The sequence below is a fragment of the Penicillium antarcticum genome (genome assembly GCF_028974205.1).
Source record: "Penicillium antarcticum strain IBT 31339 chromosome Unknown utg000009l_segment0_segment0, whole genome shotgun sequence".
NCBI lineage: Eukaryota > Fungi > Ascomycota > Eurotiomycetes > Eurotiales > Aspergillaceae > Penicillium > Penicillium antarcticum.
The window spans coordinates 2,179,319-2,197,931 of NW_026695307.1; the positions used below are offsets into that span (position 1 = coordinate 2,179,319).

Consider the following 18,613-nt stretch of genomic DNA (forward strand, 5'->3'; position numbering starts at 1 on the left):
TCGCGAAAAGATTGGAAAGCGAATGCAATGCTGCCCATTCATCCGGTTGTTTTTGCGGGGACGACCTTGCCTCTTTAGACACGGGCTAGTCGATATTATGCAGCTAGGGGATACGTCAACGTCCTTGTTTTTTATTCTCTCGGATTATCAGCTTTAATATGTGCCATTGAAGTTTATGTACATCAAACATCACGTCGTCATAATGCAAGTCGAGTTCGTTACAACTTGACACCAAACATCTCCATGCCAACCCCGCCTACCACCAGCTTCGCTTGATTCTCTTTCAAAGCAGAAACATCAGATTCAGCAGAGGGGTCACGTCCAGATCCATGAATAAGCCCCAATGACGATATATCGGCCACAGAGCTGTATCTGTCCAGTAAGAATTCGAGTGTGATCCCCTGCGTGCCAAGCTGTGTGGGGTCCACGGTGATCGCCCAAACCTTGACTCGGTGATCGTTTCCAGAGGATGCGACAGTAATCTTTGCAGATTGGATGTTGGAGGCAACATCCCGAGACACATGCTGGCTAAGCACCTTTACTGCGGTCACTGCTGCTGCGTGCGCGTCGGGAATGGACACCGTGGTAACCTGCGCACTAACGCCTGAACCAGACGGCGTCGTGAGAAGAGAGACAGAGATTGAGTTGTCATCGCCTCCAGCCACGATAACAGTGTTCGTTTCGGAAATTGGAACTAGTTCCAGCGCCTTGATGCTGTTGGAATGAATCTGATATCGGCTCTCGCATGTGATGCTTTCCGGTGAGAAAGAGAAGCCATCGAGCGGCTTTTTGGCCTTCAAGCTTGACTGAGTGATCGTGTAGAATGGCTCGAGGGTGCTGGTCAAATCCCAGAACGTGAAGTGGCCATCAGTGGCTGCAGTGATAAGGCTCACGGACGAGTCTTTCACCAAGAAGTGTGCTTGGGTCAAACAGTTCGTCGTGTATCGCCCAGAAGCCAGAAGGGTGAAGCTGCCCTCATTAGATGGCGAGAAGTGGAAGATCTATCACGACGTTAGCATTTATGCAACAACAAGTTGAGGAGATATGATTGGCATACCTTGAGAGTGGAGTTCGCTAGAGCAAGGCACACAATGAAGCTCTGTTTCCCATCGTAATCTTCTACTTCTAGTATATCGAAACTAGGAATCCGGAGATCTGAGTCTGCATCCTCTTTGGGGCTGGCCGCAATTAACTTTGTGGCGATTCCGAACGAGGGAACTTCCCTAATTCTCCAGACAAAGAACTCCTCATATGCAGCACTGGTAAACAAGTATCTTCCATCCTTGGACCAGGTCACTTGCTGAATACCAGATCTGTGTGTATCCAAGACACGCAGGCACTCAAAGGCAGTCCTTGAAGTAGCAGTCGTTGAAGGGGCCGATTTGAAGAGACGAACGGTAGTGTCCTCTGCGCCTGTGGCAAGCAGAGGCTGACCTCCCCCCGATGGGGTTGCAAACGTCGACTGATTTAAGTTCTCGTCCATGAGCCCCAGCTCTCAACAAGCAGCGGGCGTCATGGCGTATACGGGTGGTCTGCAATGCACCCTGGTCTCTCCATGTGAACAAAGCATCACTATCCTTGGTTCCTGGGTGGAAAGCCCAGGCTCGACGGAAACCACCAGAAGCAACCGTCACAACATCTGTCAACTTAGACTCGTTGCGGAGGACGAAGTCTTGAGATCTGAAGCCATACAACATGAAATGGCCGGTCGTTTTGTCGAAATAGCCCCCTTCGATATTACCTCCAACCAGAGATGCGGTGCGATGCACTGTTTGCATTGAGACTGCCTGTTCTCTGTCTTCGCGCAGCTCGAGTTCGTGAACGCAATATGTGCCATCACGACCGCAGCTTAATAAGTATTCAACCCTTGAACCGTTCGCTCCAGCAACAGATGAAATTAGGCTCAGGTGATTGACAAAATCCTTGCCATGAACACGTCGATCAAAAAACACTGGCCACGAACCTATGTCAGCATTGAATGTTTCAAATATGCCAAGTCCGCCGCCCTTGGAGCCGACAGCCAAGTATTGACCATTAAAGACTAGAGCTGCACTGGCCGCCACGAATGAAGGCGGTACGCCGATCGTAGATGTTTGGACATTTGGACAATTGCTGTTCCTATCGGAGACTGTGACAAGCGTAATCTTCTCCTCTGCCGTATAACAGACCAAGAACGTAAAGCCCTTGAATGGGTCTGAGGTTTCTGTTTCCGGTGCCTGGGCTTCAAGGAAGAACATATTGAGAGGCCGTGTGCCAAGTTCTGTGATTTCAACAATCGATTTTGTGCTGTGGTTGTACAATCGAATTAGTCCTCGGGCATTGCTGATTAATGCTAGGCCTTTGCGAGGCTCACTAGTCATCAACACCCAAGAAGCCAGCTCAGGCTGGATGCATAACTCCTTCCAAGTAATGTTTGTCTCCATGCCGTTCAAATATCCAAGTTGGACTTGACCTTGTGCAGAACACCCAAGCAGGCAGTCGTGAGAGACAAAGGCAGATGCTTTCAATCCCTGACTTTTGTGGGGCCTCTTTTGCAACGAAGAAGGTTGGTCAACGGGAAAAGTGTGAATGTCCTGGAATCGATCGTCGTTTTCTTCGATGGAGAAGCTTTTCAACGCACCATCGGCACCTCCAGTGTAAACAATGGTTTCAGAACCAAGCCTGCAGAGATCTAAGGACCAGATATGTTTGCCATAATGGGGATGCAACGAGGAAGTTTGGTTGAGATTATATTGCGTTGATCCGCCGGATATTGATTGCCAGGTCAGATCCCACATAATGCATGTAGAATCTTCACCACGAGATACGAGCCCCACTCCAGTTTGATCATCGTGTTGAATGGATCTGAAATGGACTCCCCAAATGCGGGCTATGTGTCCGAATGCCTGAACGACGCAGGATTCGGATCCAACGCCTTTCTCGCCTTCTTCAACAAGACCAAAGCCTGTGCTTCGCAGATCATACCCGTCTGTAGAATATGCGGAAGGATCCTGTGCGGTTTTCCGCTCGCAATCTGAGATATCCCAGATTCTCACGGTCCTGTCATCACTGCAACTGGCTAAAAGTCGACCAGACTGCCCTGCGTTCAAGGATACAATTTGGGGAGAGATTCGAACATCAAAGATCGAGCCGTCGTGTCCTGTGAAGAAATGGTGGATGGAAGCAACGGCATTGACCTGGCTTATTCCACTGCCATTCAAGAAACAAGACCAAACGATAATTTCTCCAAATACAGTTCCGGACGCCATGAGGACGTGAAAAGGGGAGAGCGCAATCACATGGGCAGAGTAAAGGATTGACTTTACACTCGTCGCCAGCTGGTGTATGGAGATGATTGTCTCCCTTTTCGAGTCCTCTCTGTTACGTAGCTCCAACCCAATGATGGCATTATTTGCAGTAATCATGAACGCTCCATGGTGACCATTCTCAGCAGAGGCACATCCGCTCATGATCCAGTCCGGGGCATAGAACTCGGCACTGGAGGTTGACAAGGAAACTTCAGTACCAGGTCCCATGAACAAATCAATGGCTCGTACTGAGCGCCCACCCCAAACGATCATTTGAATGTGACCTGTGCCATGGTCGGTTGACCGTTGGTTTAGAGTAATAAATCCATGGACATTGTTTCTTTTGAAAGCCTGAATTTGCGCAGAGACAACACCAGTGGCATCGTCAATAACACGGAAGTAAAGGCCTTGGCCTTCAAAGACGAATCTTCTATCGTTCCAGCCAAACGCCTTTAATGCTGCCACCGGAACGCAAGTATCAATATGCTATAGGTTCGAGTCAGCGGGATAGCATGCACATATACCACAGCAGCACTTACCTGGAGAGAGAGGGACATTTTTGTCTACCTCTACACACATGAGGTAGAGGAGCAATTCACCACAGACAGTCTCAATTGTTATCTCCGATCAAGAGTACATCCCACCAAACCAAAAAAGCCCACTACTTTTTCGATCTCCAATGAGATTACCTAATATTACACGCTAGCCAGATATGGTGATATTGTACACGTGATCTCGCGACTGTGTTTCTGCCTGAGGTGTTAAATGACGCTTGACTCTCACCTGCGGACGTCACTGGTCGAGTCCTGTTTTGCATTCCACTTGTGAGCACGCGGCTCACTATCTGTGGATTCGGCGTATAATGCAGCCCTACCCTCCCACCGATTCATGATATCACATCTTTCTGACCTGCGATGGGTGTCACCGGCCTTTGGACGGTTGTGCAGCCCTGCGCTCGTCCTATCAAACTCGAGACGCTCAACAAGAGACGACTTGCGGTCGACGCGTCAATCTGGATCTACCAGTTCTTAAAAGCAGTGCGAGACAAAGAAGGAAATGCGCTCCGGAACTCCCACATTGTCGGGTTTTTTCGTCGGATATGTAAGCTCTTGTATTTCGGCATCCAACCTGTCTTCGTCTTCGATGGCGGGGCGCCGATCATGAAGAGACAGACAATCGCGGGTCGAAAGAAAAGACGCGAAGGCCACAGAGAAGATGCGGTGAAGACCGCAGGAAAATTGCTCGCGGTACAAATGCAACGCAGTGCGGAGGAAGAAGAGACTCGCCGGCGCAATAAGAACCAGAGACAAGAAGAGGAAGAGGTGACGGAGGCTCCGGTCTATGCAGATGAGGCATTCATGACTGAGAAAGAAAGACAACAAACTCGACGTTTCAAGAAAAAAGATGCCTACCACTTACCAAACCTGGACGTTTCGTTCCAGGATATGGGCGCACCAAATGACCCGCGCATCATGTCACAAGAAGAGCTGGAGGAATATGCCAGACATTTCCATCAGGGTCAAGATATCAATCTCTATGATTTCTCCAAGATCGACTTCGACAGTTCATTCTTTCTCAGTTTGCCCGCGACTGATCGATACAACATCTTAAACGCAGCAAGACTAAGAAGTCGCCTGCGTATGGGCTACTCCAAAGAGCAGCTAGATACCATGTTTCCTGATCGCATGGCATTCTCAAGATTCCAGATCGACCGCGTCGCGGAGCGCAATGATCTTACCCAACGATTAATGAACATAAACGGTATGAACGGAGAAGAAGCATTCTATAACTCTGGGCAACGAATTGCAGGAGAACGCGGTAGAGAATATGTGCTTGTTAAGGATCGCGACCACGAGGGTGGCTGGGTGCTTGGTGTTGTTGGAAATAAAGAGGGCGACGAAGAGAAACCCATCGATCTCGATCGGCCTGAAATATTGTCGGATGAGGATGAGGTGTCGGAGGACGAAGACTTCGAGGATGTGCCAATTGAGGGTCTGAATCGACTCCCTAAGCTTCCTTTCCTTCAAGATGGTGTATTTGATCAGTCACTTCAACTTCAAGATGACGAAAATTTTGACATGCAAAGAGCTATAGCACAATCGCGACAGACTGCACAGCGACGGCCGGCAACCGATCGTCAAATTCAAGCTGTCGATGATGACTCGCTGTTTGTCGAAACAGACGGAAATATTGGTGCCCAGCAGCAAAACAACGACACCGATGACTATTTCAACGGCAAAGAAGATGATGGTCTTGAACAAGCCATTGCCCTTTCGTTGCAACCGAATATAGACCATGATGAAACCGTGCCGGAAATATTTATCAATCGACCTGCAGAGGCAGCTCCTTCTCATGATATGATGATGCCAGACCCCGACTCCGAGAGCGACGATGGAATGGACTTTGCGGCTGCTGTCGCCAAAACCAAGGTCACAAAAAAGGCTCCGCAGTCGTCTAATCCATTCGGCGGGCCTCTCCCATTTGAGTCTATCAAGCTCACTAAAGCAGCAAAGGATCATGGCAAAGCTAGTGAGGCCGATGAGAACGCAGGTGGCTTCGTGAAGGATTCCACGAAAAAGCCTAAACAGGCAGACCCGCTCCCTCCTTGGTTCGTTGGCGAGCGCACGAACCAAGAATTTATCGTTGATCCAATTGAAGACCCGAAAGAAGAAGAGAAATCGGCGGCACCAGATCATATGTTTCTTTCAAACCGTCGCTCGCCAGAGATCATTGATGTCGATCAAATGTCCGACACCAAGGAAATTGTTGTTCTAGAGGGCTCGGAGAGGAAACTCGACCTTGAAGACAAAAAGCTCGAGCCAATTTCTGATGAGCAAATTGAACAGCTTTACCGTGATGTTGACGACAAGCCGTCCAATGAACCAACCCAAATTGATACGAAAGATGTTGAGATGCCACGTGAGACCACCGAAGAACAAGAACATGAACCTTGGCCCATACCTGAAGCAATGTCCACAGAGATCTCGCCCCGTAGTGAACACTCTCCATCGCCTGAATTCGAGGATGTGATTCCTCAGCCCCCTACGAATGGTCCTGAGATCACTGTCGTGTCCCACGAGCCCGAACCTCAGCCCCAGCTTTTCGACGATGCCGAGCAACCACAAGCGTTTGGTCAAGATCAAGGCGATTATAGCGACCCAGAAGACGAAGATCTTTTCAAACAGCTTGCAGCCGAAGGTGAAGAACATGCTCGGTTCACCCATACTCTAAATAACGCAGTGCCTATCCAAGATGCCTTTGATTACGAGCAAGAACTGAAACAGCTACGAAACCAACAGAGAAATGAACGTCGTGACGCTGATGAGGTAACGACCATCATGATCAATGAATGTCAGCAGCTGTTGACTCTCTTTGGGTTGCCCTACATCACTGCCCCGATGGAAGCTGAGGCGCAGTGCGCTGAATTGGTCTCACTAGGCCTTGTTGATGGCATTGTCACAGATGATAGTGATATCTTCCTTTTCGGTGGAACGCGAGTCTACAAGAACATGTTTAATCAAAGCAAATTCGTGGAGTGCTACCTAGCATCAGACTTTGAAAAGGAATATGCCCTTCATCGACGGAAGCTCATCAGCTTTGCTCATCTGTTAGGCAGTGATTACACCGAGGGAATCCCTGGCATTGGTCCTGTCACAGCCCTGGAGATCATCACTGAGTTCTCGAACCTCGAAGAATTCCGCGATTGGTGGACAGAAGTGCAAATGGGCGCAAATAAATCTGACGACGTCCATCTCGCTTTCCGGAAGAAGTTCCGGAAGAAGGCATCCAAGATTTTCCTGCCGCCCTCATTCCCTGATACTCGAGTTGACACGGCCTATCTGGAACCTGAGGTTGACGCCGACCCCTCACAATTCCAATGGGGTGTCCCCGACTTGAACGGTCTGAGACACTTCCTCATGTCAACCATCGGTTGGAGCCAAGAGCGTACGGATGAGGTTCTCGTCCCGGTCATTCGCGATATGAATCGTCGAGACCAGGAGGGCACACAGTCCAACATCACACAATTCATGACAGGCCCACAGGGTGTAGGTGCCTTTGCGCCTCGTGTTCGAGGCGGGCCCAGCCGCATGGAAAAGGCGTTTGGTCGACTGCGGCAAGAGGCTCAACGTGGTCAGGTCTCGCCTGACCAACCACCAGCCACAGAAGACAATAGTGAAGAAGCCTCCGGTTCTGGTTCGCCAAAGAAGACCAAACGGGGAGCATCAGCCGCCCAGGCCAATACTGGAACGAGTAAGAAGCGAAAGACTCGTGCAAAGTCATAAGCTGGGACTACTTCAATAGAAACATTCTTCGTAACAAAGATAAATCAAGCCACACTGTATAATTATTATCTTACTGTATTTTGCTTCTCAGCCTCTTTTTCAGTCGATATCCACAGCAGTTCCTGTGATCAAATTCAAGAGTTGTATGCATTGATGTAGACTGGTATGCTGATGGCTTCTAGACTGGTTCGAAATATGACTGGGCCACATGGTTCCCCACGAACAGGCGTTCCAGGCGATCATAGCGATCATAGCGATCAGTGGAACTGTGGGACTGCAGAGGCAGGTGTTACATTGCTGTACGGTGCTCTACACCTTTGGATAAAAATCTTCTTATGAGAAATAGAACGACTAGTCGTGGCTAGTTGGGCCACGACTATTATAGCACTTTAGCCCTAGAAAAGAAGATAGAAATCTTGCTGTAGTCCCGACGAAGGGGTTTGTGGCTGATTAGCGTACCAAGCTTCAAGCTCAAGCTCCAGCTCCACCTAAGCAGTTGGACAGGCACCTCAGGCCAGGGCAATACATGCAGACTGTAGAATGTTATAATGTAAGGAATAGTCAATGATGCTCATGCAACGCCACAAACAGCCCAATGACAGAGTTTGCGCAGGTACGAGTCACGAGGGTGACATCAGCAAATCGATGACGTCGGCGATCGTGAGAAACTGAAAAATGCAACTTGACTCGATCGAACACGATTGGCTCTTGGCTGCCAAATTGTTAATAGTCGTGTCTCTAGTGTGCCTTTAACCTTTGAGAGGCTGAGATCCGCCAATCCCGGTCTCCAGTTGAATTTGCCTTGCTTCTCGTTGCTGGGCAGAATTGTCGACGTCACCGAAAAGCTCCCCCTCAGGAGAACTTCTTCCTGCAGAAAACCCACGAACCCACAGCTGTCAAGCTATTTTTTTCCCCTGTGTCGATCCGGTTGCAGTTCATATCTTCCGTCGCATCCCGCTTCAAGTACGTGTTGACTCCTACTCTCATCCACCCCCTCTTCTTACCACACGTCACTACTGCGCAAGGCACTGGAAAACTCTTTTTCTCATTGATTTCTCTCAGGAACCTTGAATCCTCTTCTCCTCTCTTCTCTCACCCCTATCTATCACCATGCATCGTACCTATTCCATGCGCCAGTCGCGCGTCCCGACCGCGTCGCAGATCGAGAGCCCACCACCACCAGTGTCCACAACCAAGACCGGCAGATGGCTAGGGAAAGGCGGCATCGGTGAGTGCCATGCGATACGATTGTCGATGGCGATTTCGAGGGTGGGAGTTCGAGGCTGCCTAATCGGGCACCGATCCTCATTCCTCGACCCCGGCCCAACGTGGCCAGCGAGATCGCGATCACCAGTCGACACAACGCCAATCGCTATAAAGGAAATTAGTTCGCTGACAGGTTGCAGGACATGCCTTCCGTAAGAACGCCGCTGGTGCCTTCGGCCCCGACCTCGCCAAGAAGCTGTCGCAGCTCGTCAAGATGGAGAAGAACGTCATGCGCAGCATGGAGCTCGTCGCCCGGGAGCGCATGGAGGTCGCTGTATGTTCTGTTTCTGAGGAAATCGCCCAACAACATGAAACTTGGAAGCTAATCAGTCGCTGTAGCAACAACTCTCCATCTGGGGTGAAGCCTGCGATGAGGATGTGTCGGATGTCACGGACAAGCTCGGAGTGCTGATCTACGAGATCGGCGAACTGGAGGACATGTTCGTCGACCGCTACGACCAATACCGAGTCACCATCAAGAGCATCCGTAACATCGAGGCATCCGTACAGCCCAGCCGAGACCGTAAGAGCCCCACGTACCCACCCCAACCACAACTAACACATCCCCAGGCAAACAAAAGATCACGGACGAGATCGCCAAGCTGAAGTACAAGGACCCCAACTCCCCTCGCATCGTCGTCCTGGAGCAGGAGCTTGTCCGCGCCGAAGCCGAGTCCCTCGTCGCCGAGGCCCAGCTGTCCAACATCACCCGCGAGAAGGTCAAGGCCGCCTTCCAGTACCAGTTCGATGCCCTCCGCGAGCACTGCGAGAAGGTCGCCATCGTCGCCGGCTACGGAAAGCATCTCCTGGACTTGATCGACGACACCCCCGTCACCCCCGGCGAGACCCGCCACGCCTACGATGGGTACGACGCCAGCAAGGCCATCATCCAAGACTGCGAGGACGCCCTCAGCAACTGGGTCAGCTCCAAGGCTGTCGTCAAATCCAGCCTGTCCACGCGCTCGCGCACTCTTTCCCAGCGCCACCGCAGCAACCTCGACAAGAACCGCGAGGGCGTCGACCTCTCTTCGCAGGACCAGCCTTTGACTGGAGACCGCGACTCTTGGCTCCCTGCTGACCAGCACCCCAGTTATGAGGATGGCGAGGATGGCGTCAGCACCATTGACGGTGAGGCCCGTGGCCGTGAGGACGAGCGCGAGCCCATCGCTGCTTAAGGGATTAATCGAGAAACCAAGGTAGGAAGAGGTCTCTCTTCTCCTAAATGAAGGGGAGGGAGTACTTCACCCTGTCTTTCTCTGTCTCTCCTTTACTCTGATTCTCTCATTCTCTCCTTCCACTTCTCTGTCAAAAATTCCGCCTCGTTCGATATACGATTTTGTGCTTTCCCGGGTTTAATTCATGGATTTCCGCAAGGCAGAGGAACCAAAATCACGCAATGGACCTTTGTCCGCATGATATAATTCTCTCTCCTTTCCAAGGGTCTTTCCAAGGGTCTTTCCAAGGGCCTTTCCAAGGGCCTTTCCACAGATCTAAATGCGAGGATCGTGCTGGGATGTGGGTCAGGTCCAGGAAACTTGGTTCCTGTGTCTGTTCACCCGAGAATCGGATTTTCAAGGGGTTTCATGTCTGTTTTTGCCGTGTGCTCTTTTCCTTTCCCTTCCTCTAATCAATGTAATACCATCTTACGTTGGATTGTTCTTGTTCTTGTTTTTTTTTTTGGATTTTTGTTTGGTTGGGATCCCGTTATGATATGTTAATTTGATTCTGGGTAATTAAATGGTGTTTTAATGGATTTCTTAGATTGATATATGCTTTCACTCTTGATTTAATGTAGTATATGTAGCTGTACTGTAAATGTACATGTGCATGCATCATATGTGGCAATATCCGTGTGAATTGAACAGTGCACTGTGGAGAAAGACCCTTACCCCAGGCCAAGATAGTCCACCGATCATCCTCAACGTCGACCAGTGACAGCTTTCCTACATGAGGCAATTCGTCGAGATGGAGCACGTCACAGGGAGGCGGCCTTGCGTGTTTATGTGACGTCGATCCAGTTCGTCACACTACACTATACGGTATACTTCTGGAAAACGACAATCCAGCTCAATCCTCAGGTCCCAATTCCATATATCAAAAGAGAATAAAAGCGATAGTAAGGTGTAGCTGTATTGTATAGCTGTATAAATCCAAGCAAGAGGTAAAGCGAGTACTGTAAAACCAAATCCCATATAACATATATCAATATCAGATAGCAGAGCAAGTCAAATCAAAGGGAACGTTATAGTAATCCAAAACCGAAAACAAGAAATAATAGTCAAATAGCATGAATATTCGACTTCCCCGAGTCGGGTCCCCAACACCACCCGCCAACTCATCCGCCCTTTCCAGTAGAAAAAGGGACAAAGCGAAATGCAAAATAAAGCAAGCCTTCGCTGCACACACACGATCTGATGGAGTATGAAAGGTGGAAAGAGTAGAGAGTAGAGTGTAGTATAGTAGGTAGAGTAGAGGAGGTAGAACGGGCAGGAGATAATAGTATGAGCCCTGAGGATGGAGAGGAGGGAGTGGATCAAAGGAAAATGGCAGATCTGAAAGTGCGGAGCAAAGACCATCCCTAGGAGTCGACAAAGCCACGGTCGGGATGACCACGCGCTGGCAAAACGAAAGAAGAGAAGGGTCGTGACATCGTCATTTAGTCTGCTTTCGCTCAGTCCTTTCCATCGTCACCTTTGTAGCCTAGCTGAAGATGGTAGGTGAGATGGAGGACAGCAGACAACATAGCAAAATGAGTAGAACGGACAGGAAAACAGGAATGGAAATGGAAATGCTGATTCGGCGGACGTCTGGAGGTCCGCGGCTGAGATGATACACAAGGCAAAACGATAGAATAAAGCACAACTTCAATTTAGTGCTCACTCCTCCGTGCCGACACCCTTCTTTTTGGGCTGGATATGTTTTTGCCTGGAGTTGATAGGAGGTTGATCGAGAGCCGAGCTATCCTTGGGTGGAGGCGGGCGGGAGCCGGCATCGTGTTTCTCCGTGAGGAGGTTCTTCAACCAACGATTTTCCATCTCGAGCTGGGCGACACGAGCCTCGAGAGAAGCGTTCTTCTCGGTGGTTTCGCGGACGGTCCGTTCGAGGACCTGTTCGCGCTGCTTCTTTTTCATGCGGAAGCGAGCACTGGCGGCAGTATTGCGGCGGCGGCGGTCCTCTTCTGCTGCACCACGGACGCCCTCTTCTTGGTCGAGGGCGGCGGCGATACGGTCCCCGGAGATAGAGGTGCTGTACTTGGTGTTGCCCATCTGGCCGTTGGGCGGGGAGATGGACGATGAGACGTCCGATGGAGTGAGAGCCCCCGGTGCATGGCCCAGTTCGTCGGGCGCAAATGGCACTGGGGGGTAGATGGAATGCGCTGAGTAGGGCATCATATGCTCAGGGAGGCCGTAGTTGATGTTTTTCTCGCCGGGAGCTGTAGAGGGAGTAAGCAGGTGTCCCCAAGGAAGCCCCATTGAGGGTATGCATGATGTATAAGTGGAGGGAAAAACGATTGAACAGTTAAGACAGGTCAGAGTGATGGTCATATGCTTGCGGGATTGCGTGCTCGCTATTGAGGAACACCGACGGTGATCTCTCCAGACCCTGCCCTGTGGTATATTGCATGGGGTCCAGAGTGAATGGGGAAATGGTAGAAAGAGCAAAGGAACAGCTGGACCGACTGTTCGGTAGCCCAATACATTGGACAGACATGCAGAAAGGACATGAGAAATGAGAGGTCAAGCCAAGTTCAAATTTCAGCCATTGCATATGGCGTAACAACTGCAACGTTTGGCAAGTCAAAGCTTGAACGTACCGTGATAGGGATACCCCCGGAGATCGAGAGAACTGCGGTCATCGTCTATACTATCGTAGGAGCTGACGGAGAGGCCGCCCATGCCCTCGGTCTGATCGTAATCCATGCTCACATTGCCAAACGGGACCAGCCCAGTATCAGCATCAAAAGAATAGTGACGAGTCTTGGCTGCGGGATCGTGGCGCGACATCAAGAAATTGAAGTTGTCCACCTTGTCAAAGCCACTTGGTTCCCCCGGCATGTTGAAAGATGAGGGGAGGAGAAGTCAGAAGGAAAATAGAATGCCTTTGACCTTGAGGATTAAGAGGGGACGGGAAGTGAGGCAATCAGAGGACTTGTAACAAGGAAATAATAATAAATCCGGGGCCGAGTAGTACGTAGCCCCAGTCCCATCAGGTAAGAGCAAAGAGCTGGGAAATGCTTCGGAGATGAAAGTTCTCGGCCACAATCACTTAATTCAACCTCATGCTATGCGGGACAAAGTGTTGCAGCCACGAATCATAGACGAAGTGAAACGGAAAGGGGAAGGCACGATGGCCCTAGTCGATGATCTGATAGAATGGAGAAATGTCGTGATCGCGGCCTGTGGTTCGCTGGAGATTCACCGCTTTGGCCGAGGTAGAGTGTATGGTGATCAGGAATAGGGTGAATAGTATAGAATCTTATATAGACTAGAGTAAGTAGAGCAGAGTGGACAGGTGTAGAAGACATGTAGAAATGAAGCTATATTCGTCAATAGGGGCTCTCTCCCCATGCTCTCTCCACTCTCTTCTCGTTCGCAGCTCCACCGGTTTACAAGATGACGCGGACCCGTTACCAACCCCGAGTGGCTTGGCATTTCTACACTGGACTCCCCGACAGATCATCCCCCCTATGACATACTGGCCCGTGAAGCAATGATCCGAGCGGCATCGTCAACCGTCACACCGCGGACACGATGTTCAACTCGTTCCTGCCCTAGTATTGTATCCTCCGCAATAGTCCGATACACCGCCGCAATCCCTCCATAAGCCGACCCGCCGACATCCCACCCACCCACACGCTCCAACATCTCCCCAATCCCACGCATCTCATCCTCCCACCGATATGCCTTAGGACTCATCCCAATAACACCATGAGTCGCCAGAGCCGCCGTTCGCGGAGACTGTTCCTCCAACAACGCCAAGAGCTGTGGCAGCATCGACACCTTGTGCACCGTGGAGAATGACATAATCGACAGGGCAGTTAGGCCTTTGGTCAGCGCACTAAAGGAGAGCTTGAGCGTTTTCGCCGCTCCAAGCTGCGCCGAGACCAACTGGAGATTCAAGACTTCTGCCAGTGCTTCGAACGCAGGGGCCAGATGCATATCCACAGCGCCCGAAAGCACCACGCTAGGCCTTGTCCACCCATCTTGCGTGCTTTGCGGCGGCCCGCCTATGATGCCGCCATCGAGAAAGTGGCAGCCGGACTTGCCTGACTGGTCGGAAATGTCCGACTTGTCCGAGATCTTGAGATCGGAATTTTCTTTGGCGTCGAATAGGCTTGCCATCTCCGCGGCCATGCGCGCCGGAACGGCGTTCAGCTCGAGGTAGTATAGTTCGTTTCGTTTCAGTCGGCTGCCTTCCCGAGCCGCTTCTTTGGTCTGGTTCTGTGGCGAGGTGTATGCATACGCTTTGGCTATGCGTTGCGCCGTCGCCATGGTGTTTTTCGGCGGTACTATTGAGAGGATGTAGTCGGCTTGGATTACTAGGTCTTCGTCCGAGGGGAGGATCTCGATGCCCGCCGAGTTGATTCGCGCGAGGGTGTGCTCACTGGTGCTGTTAGTCCATCTCGCTGTTTGTCTCTGTGCTCTTCACCTTCGTCCTTGGGCCACGGTCATCACATGGTAGTCATGCGCTTTGAGGAGTCGGGCCATGCCCAGGCCCATCTCACCGATGGAGACGATGCCTACGGTAGGTCTCATGGTGAGTGAATTGAGTCAACGGCCCAGATTCAGTCTGTAGGACACCACGTCTGTCCTTGTATTCATTTATTATCTGCGGGGATCATTTGTCAGCGGGATCCTGACTGGTCCCGATATCCGGGTGATAACAGCGGTATAGAAGGAGGTCTTAGCCTACGATTTAGATACGCTCGGATAGGATTAAGCTTATCACTCCCTTTGAGAACCCTGGGAAGGGTAATTGACTCGAGCTAGGGGACTATCGACCAACAACGTGCTTATATCAGAGCATTGCGCCTGCCCGGATCACAAAACATAAGAGCATAAGCATAACTCACTACTAGTCGAATTAAATCCCATGCCATCAATATATCTAATGTCACTATTGACCCTATCTATCATATACCATACACAATACCCTCAACCCTACTCTGTACAATGAATTCTAAACTCCGACCTCCGAACATCAAACGGACACGGGGAACGGCAACTCCGATTTCCGACTGGATTATTCAGCCTTTTCACCTTGCCCAGGCAAACACGCCACCCAATCATCAGCCCAGAAGTCCAGAAGAAAAAGAGAAAGAAAGGAAGGAAGGAAGGAATCTATCAGATTTCCCGATCTCCCGCTTTATCGGACCCTGGAAGCGGATTTCACCCAGTCTTGGCATATGAGCGCACTTCGATGAACGTCAAGTGGCGGCCCATGCACCAGTGCCAGTGCCAGTGCCACCCACCAGACCAATGTCCAGTGCAATGAACGCCATGGCTATGTCCATGTCTGGGTCTAGGTCTGGGACGGAGATGTTAATGGACGAGAAGATGAAGGAGCAGTTTTCGAATTCTAGGGTGAGTTCGTTCTTGTTTTTTCTGTTTTGGTTGGATTCAATGAATTGCTTTTGATTGCCCGGTTGATTGCGGGTTTGGGCTTTCTTTGTTGTATCTTTTCTAAGGGCTTCTTTGCGTGTTTAGGCTTGTCTGATGTGTCATCGGAAGAAGACGAAATGTGAGATTGAGGGGTCTGGGGCTTGTTTGCAGTGTCGGCGGAGGAGTACGCGCTGTGTCTTCCCTGAGATGGGGGAGGATTTGGAGAGGTATTTCTTTCATTTTTGGTCTTTTTTGGGGTGGATGTATCATAGTTTGCTGACTGGTGTGGCTTAGTGATGAGTATGTGCAGTCTTTGAAAGAGCGTATTGTCAGGGTTGAGGCGCTCTTGAAGACTGCTGGGATCTTGCAGGATGGGGATATGAGTCATGATGATTTCTCTGAGGATGAGGATGATGAACTTCCTAGTCAGGATATATGCTCTGCTCCGAGTCCGACTCCGAGTTCTCTTTGTCGGAAAGGTGCTGGTTTAGAGGTTACTTCTATCTTCCGAGCAGATGAAAGAGATGATTCGCGGTATTTTGGTGAGATATTGTTATTTACAGAAAACCAAAGTACCCAGGACTAACTCTTTAACAGGCAAATCTTGCTCATTATCAATTCTCTCTCGGGCAGGCATCGAATGGATCAAAAGCAAAACAGGCGACGTTAGTTTCTTGCGAATAGTTTCGCCAGACTCCATCCACGATAATCCGTGGAATCAATGGCGACCCGATGTCTTTCAGGATCTGTTTGCCTCGCAGGTCTTCAAACCTCTACCCTCCAGATCGGAGGTATTTTCTCTTATGAAAGATTTCTTTCAGACTGCCAATTGTCTGTTTCCTATCTACCTCGAGTCCAAGTTTATGAAAATGGTTGAATGGCAATATACCCAGCAGACTTGTGATGACGCTGCTCGCTGGGCTGCCATTAATATGGTCATTTGTCTGGCTTATGAGTACCGATTTTCGAATAGCTCCAAGCCTGAAAAAGACAGAGAGAAGGCTCGTGGGTATTTCAAGAATGCCATGTCGGTTTTCACGGAATTGGCTTTGAAGCGCACGGATTTGCTCAGTGTTCAGGCTTTGCTCAGTATGGTATGTATACCTGTGGACCAATCCTGATTTGCCTATCTCTAATGCTTCGAAGGCGTTCTTCCTTCGTGGAAATTGCGGTACACAGTCAGCTTTGCCGCTGATCACTGCTGCTATGCGATCTGGTCAACGAATGGGATTACATCGTGATATTGCCAGACCAGATCTCAGTCCAGCTGAACAGGAAGAAAGACGGCGTGTCTTTTGGGTTGCATTTGTGGTCGATCAAAGGTAGGAGAAAGATGCTGAATATTCTCATTACTTATGCTAAGATCGTCTCCAGTACCTGCTTAAGAATTGGAAATGCTCCATCCCAACATCCAGACGATTTCGATGTTCCTCTTCCAGAAGAGCTGGAAAGCGACAAAGAAAGCGCAAGCAACATCCCATTCTTCCGCCAGCTCTGTCGAATGTCAATTATCAAGGGCCGCATCTACAGTCGACTATACTCCGCCAAAGCATTATTGAGACCTCCTCTGGAGATCTACAAAACAGTCAAAGAGCTACATAAAGAGCTTGAAAACTGGAGAGGTGAATATCCAGTCACTACAGAGCCGAAGCTAAAACCTGGTGCACCCGACTTCCTGTTAGGATTCGCCTCCGCCGGTATTCACTTCGTCTACTACAATGCTTTGATCATGATCCATCGAATACCTCTATTTCTTCACTACATAATAACATCGAAAGAGACATCCAAGGAGTCAAAAGAACTCGAGGCCCTCAGCATAAGACGTGCTTCCAAATCCGCATCCATTGGCGCACAAGCTGCCCGCGATACCTTAAAGCTCATTAATAATATGCCATGGGGAGACATTGCCTGGACTTGGTATGCCATATCGACCTCATTCTATACCAAACCACTACTGACTTCAATAACCAGGTCCCTCCTCTACTACGTCTTCCTAGGCGCCGCAACAATATTCTCAAGTATCCTCCGAGACCTGCGACACCCAAAAGTCCGCGCGGATCTCCAATCCCTAACAATGGCCTCGACATTCTTTGCAACCCTCGTCCCAGGCGACGGTGCATCAAATTACGCAGGCTTCATGGCCCGCATGAGCGCTACTCTCGAACGCATCGCGCGAGTAGCGGTTGAGAAAGATGAGAAAAGAGAAAAGGAGGAGCCCACTTCGACAACGAAGAAACGCACGAGCTCGACTTCTCATCATAAACGTCGACGGCCTACTACTCTCCGCAATTCCATGACTTCCGATACAACACACCTGGGTCTCTCAACAACGGACGAAAACAGAATGAATGTGAATATCAGTATCCCAGAAACGCTCGAGGGCTTACCACCGGTTAACTCTTCCGGCTATGTTGTCCCATTGAGTCCAGATACGAGAACTCCTCAATCCCAATCCCAATCTCAATTTCAACAAAACCAAACCCAGACCCCAAACACAAACACAAACACGAATCTCTACACAACGGAATATCTAGATCGAACATTCCTCTACGAAGCCGGAGACAGCGCATACACAAACCCCCCAATGCCAATCCCATCCTGGCAACTCTCGCAAGATTTCTCTACAGCACCATCACAGCCAGGTCAAGGTCTAGGTCCAACCCTCACAAACCTAGATACCAATTCCCCCTCCTCCTTCGCTAGCAGTACACCAACCGGAACGACGAACTCCGCTATTCCGGAATTCTTCCAGGTTCCCATGACTGGGGATTGGGATCACAGCGGAACATTCTTTGCCGGTCTTTTCCCAGCCGAGTATGGGTTCCCTGTTGGTGGGCAGATTGCTGGAGCTGGTGGTGGTGGGTTAGATCCCTCTATGTCGATTTTATCGGCTGAGTCTTATGTTCATGGTGCGCCTGCTGTTGATGGGCTGATGGCCATGGATGGGAGTGGAGGGTATGATGCTCAGGGGCTTGGGTATGGGTTTGTTCCTGAGGGTCAGGGGCAAGGGCAGGGATCTGCATCGGGGCAGGGACAGGCTGAGGATTCGATTGGGCCGAATGGATTTTTGGGATTGTTTTAGGTTGTTGTCGAGTTGGTTTTGTTTACGTTTTGATGTTGTTAGCGAGGTGCTTTCTCTCTTCTCTTGTATAGCCATCTTGGTCTTCAGATTCAT

At 50.1% G+C, this 18,613-nt stretch overlaps 6 protein-coding genes across 6 annotated transcripts; 3 read left to right on the top strand and 3 right to left on the bottom strand.

Moving 5' to 3' along the window:
- Positions 1-218: 218 nt before the first annotated feature.
- On the bottom strand, positions 219-3,844 carry N7508_009185 (tRNA (34-2'-O)-methyltransferase regulator RTT10; the record flags this gene model as incomplete). The annotated part of the gene is made up of 4 exons (XM_058467248.1): positions 219-1,001; positions 1,058-1,429; positions 1,458-3,773; positions 3,827-3,844. The coding sequence occupies 4 exons, from the start codon at positions 3,842-3,844 to the stop codon at positions 219-221; spliced, it is 3,489 nt and encodes a 1,162-aa protein (XP_058315094.1).
- A 357-nt stretch (positions 3,845-4,201) lies between these two features.
- N7508_009186 (ssDNA endodeoxyribonuclease RAD2) lies at positions 4,202-7,570 on the top strand (the record flags this gene model as incomplete). The annotated part of the gene is made up of 1 exon (XM_058467249.1): positions 4,202-7,570. The coding sequence occupies one exon, from the start codon at positions 4,202-4,204 to the stop codon at positions 7,568-7,570; it is 3,369 nt and encodes a 1,122-aa protein (XP_058315095.1).
- A 1,110-nt stretch (positions 7,571-8,680) lies between these two features.
- On the top strand, positions 8,681-10,011 carry N7508_009187 (Eisosome component PIL1/LSP1 family protein; the record flags this gene model as incomplete). Its single annotated transcript, XM_058467250.1, has 4 exons — positions 8,681-8,798; positions 8,977-9,110; positions 9,176-9,359; positions 9,407-10,011. The coding sequence occupies 4 exons, from the start codon at positions 8,681-8,683 to the stop codon at positions 10,009-10,011; spliced, it is 1,041 nt and encodes a 346-aa protein (XP_058315096.1).
- Positions 10,012-11,712: 1,701 nt separating this feature from the next.
- On the bottom strand, positions 11,713-12,891 carry N7508_009188 (bZIP transcription factor; the record flags this gene model as incomplete). The annotated part of the gene is made up of 2 exons (XM_058467251.1): positions 11,713-12,269; positions 12,651-12,891. 2 exons carry the CDS (start codon positions 12,889-12,891, stop codon positions 11,713-11,715), a joined length of 798 nt encoding a protein of 265 aa, XP_058315097.1.
- A 630-nt stretch (positions 12,892-13,521) lies between these two features.
- Positions 13,522-14,592, bottom strand: N7508_009189 (uncharacterized protein; the record flags this gene model as incomplete). Its single annotated transcript, XM_058467252.1, has 2 exons — positions 13,522-14,440; positions 14,486-14,592. The coding sequence occupies 2 exons, from the start codon at positions 14,590-14,592 to the stop codon at positions 13,522-13,524; spliced, it is 1,026 nt and encodes a 341-aa protein (XP_058315098.1).
- A 723-nt stretch (positions 14,593-15,315) lies between these two features.
- Positions 15,316-18,520, top strand: N7508_009190 (transcription factor domain-containing protein; the record flags this gene model as incomplete). The annotated part of the gene is made up of 7 exons (XM_058467253.1): positions 15,316-15,420; positions 15,544-15,665; positions 15,733-15,980; positions 16,036-16,532; positions 16,585-16,760; positions 16,813-17,355; positions 17,410-18,520. The coding sequence occupies 7 exons, from the start codon at positions 15,316-15,318 to the stop codon at positions 18,518-18,520; spliced, it is 2,802 nt and encodes a 933-aa protein (XP_058315099.1).
- Positions 18,521-18,613: the final 93 nt, after the last annotated feature.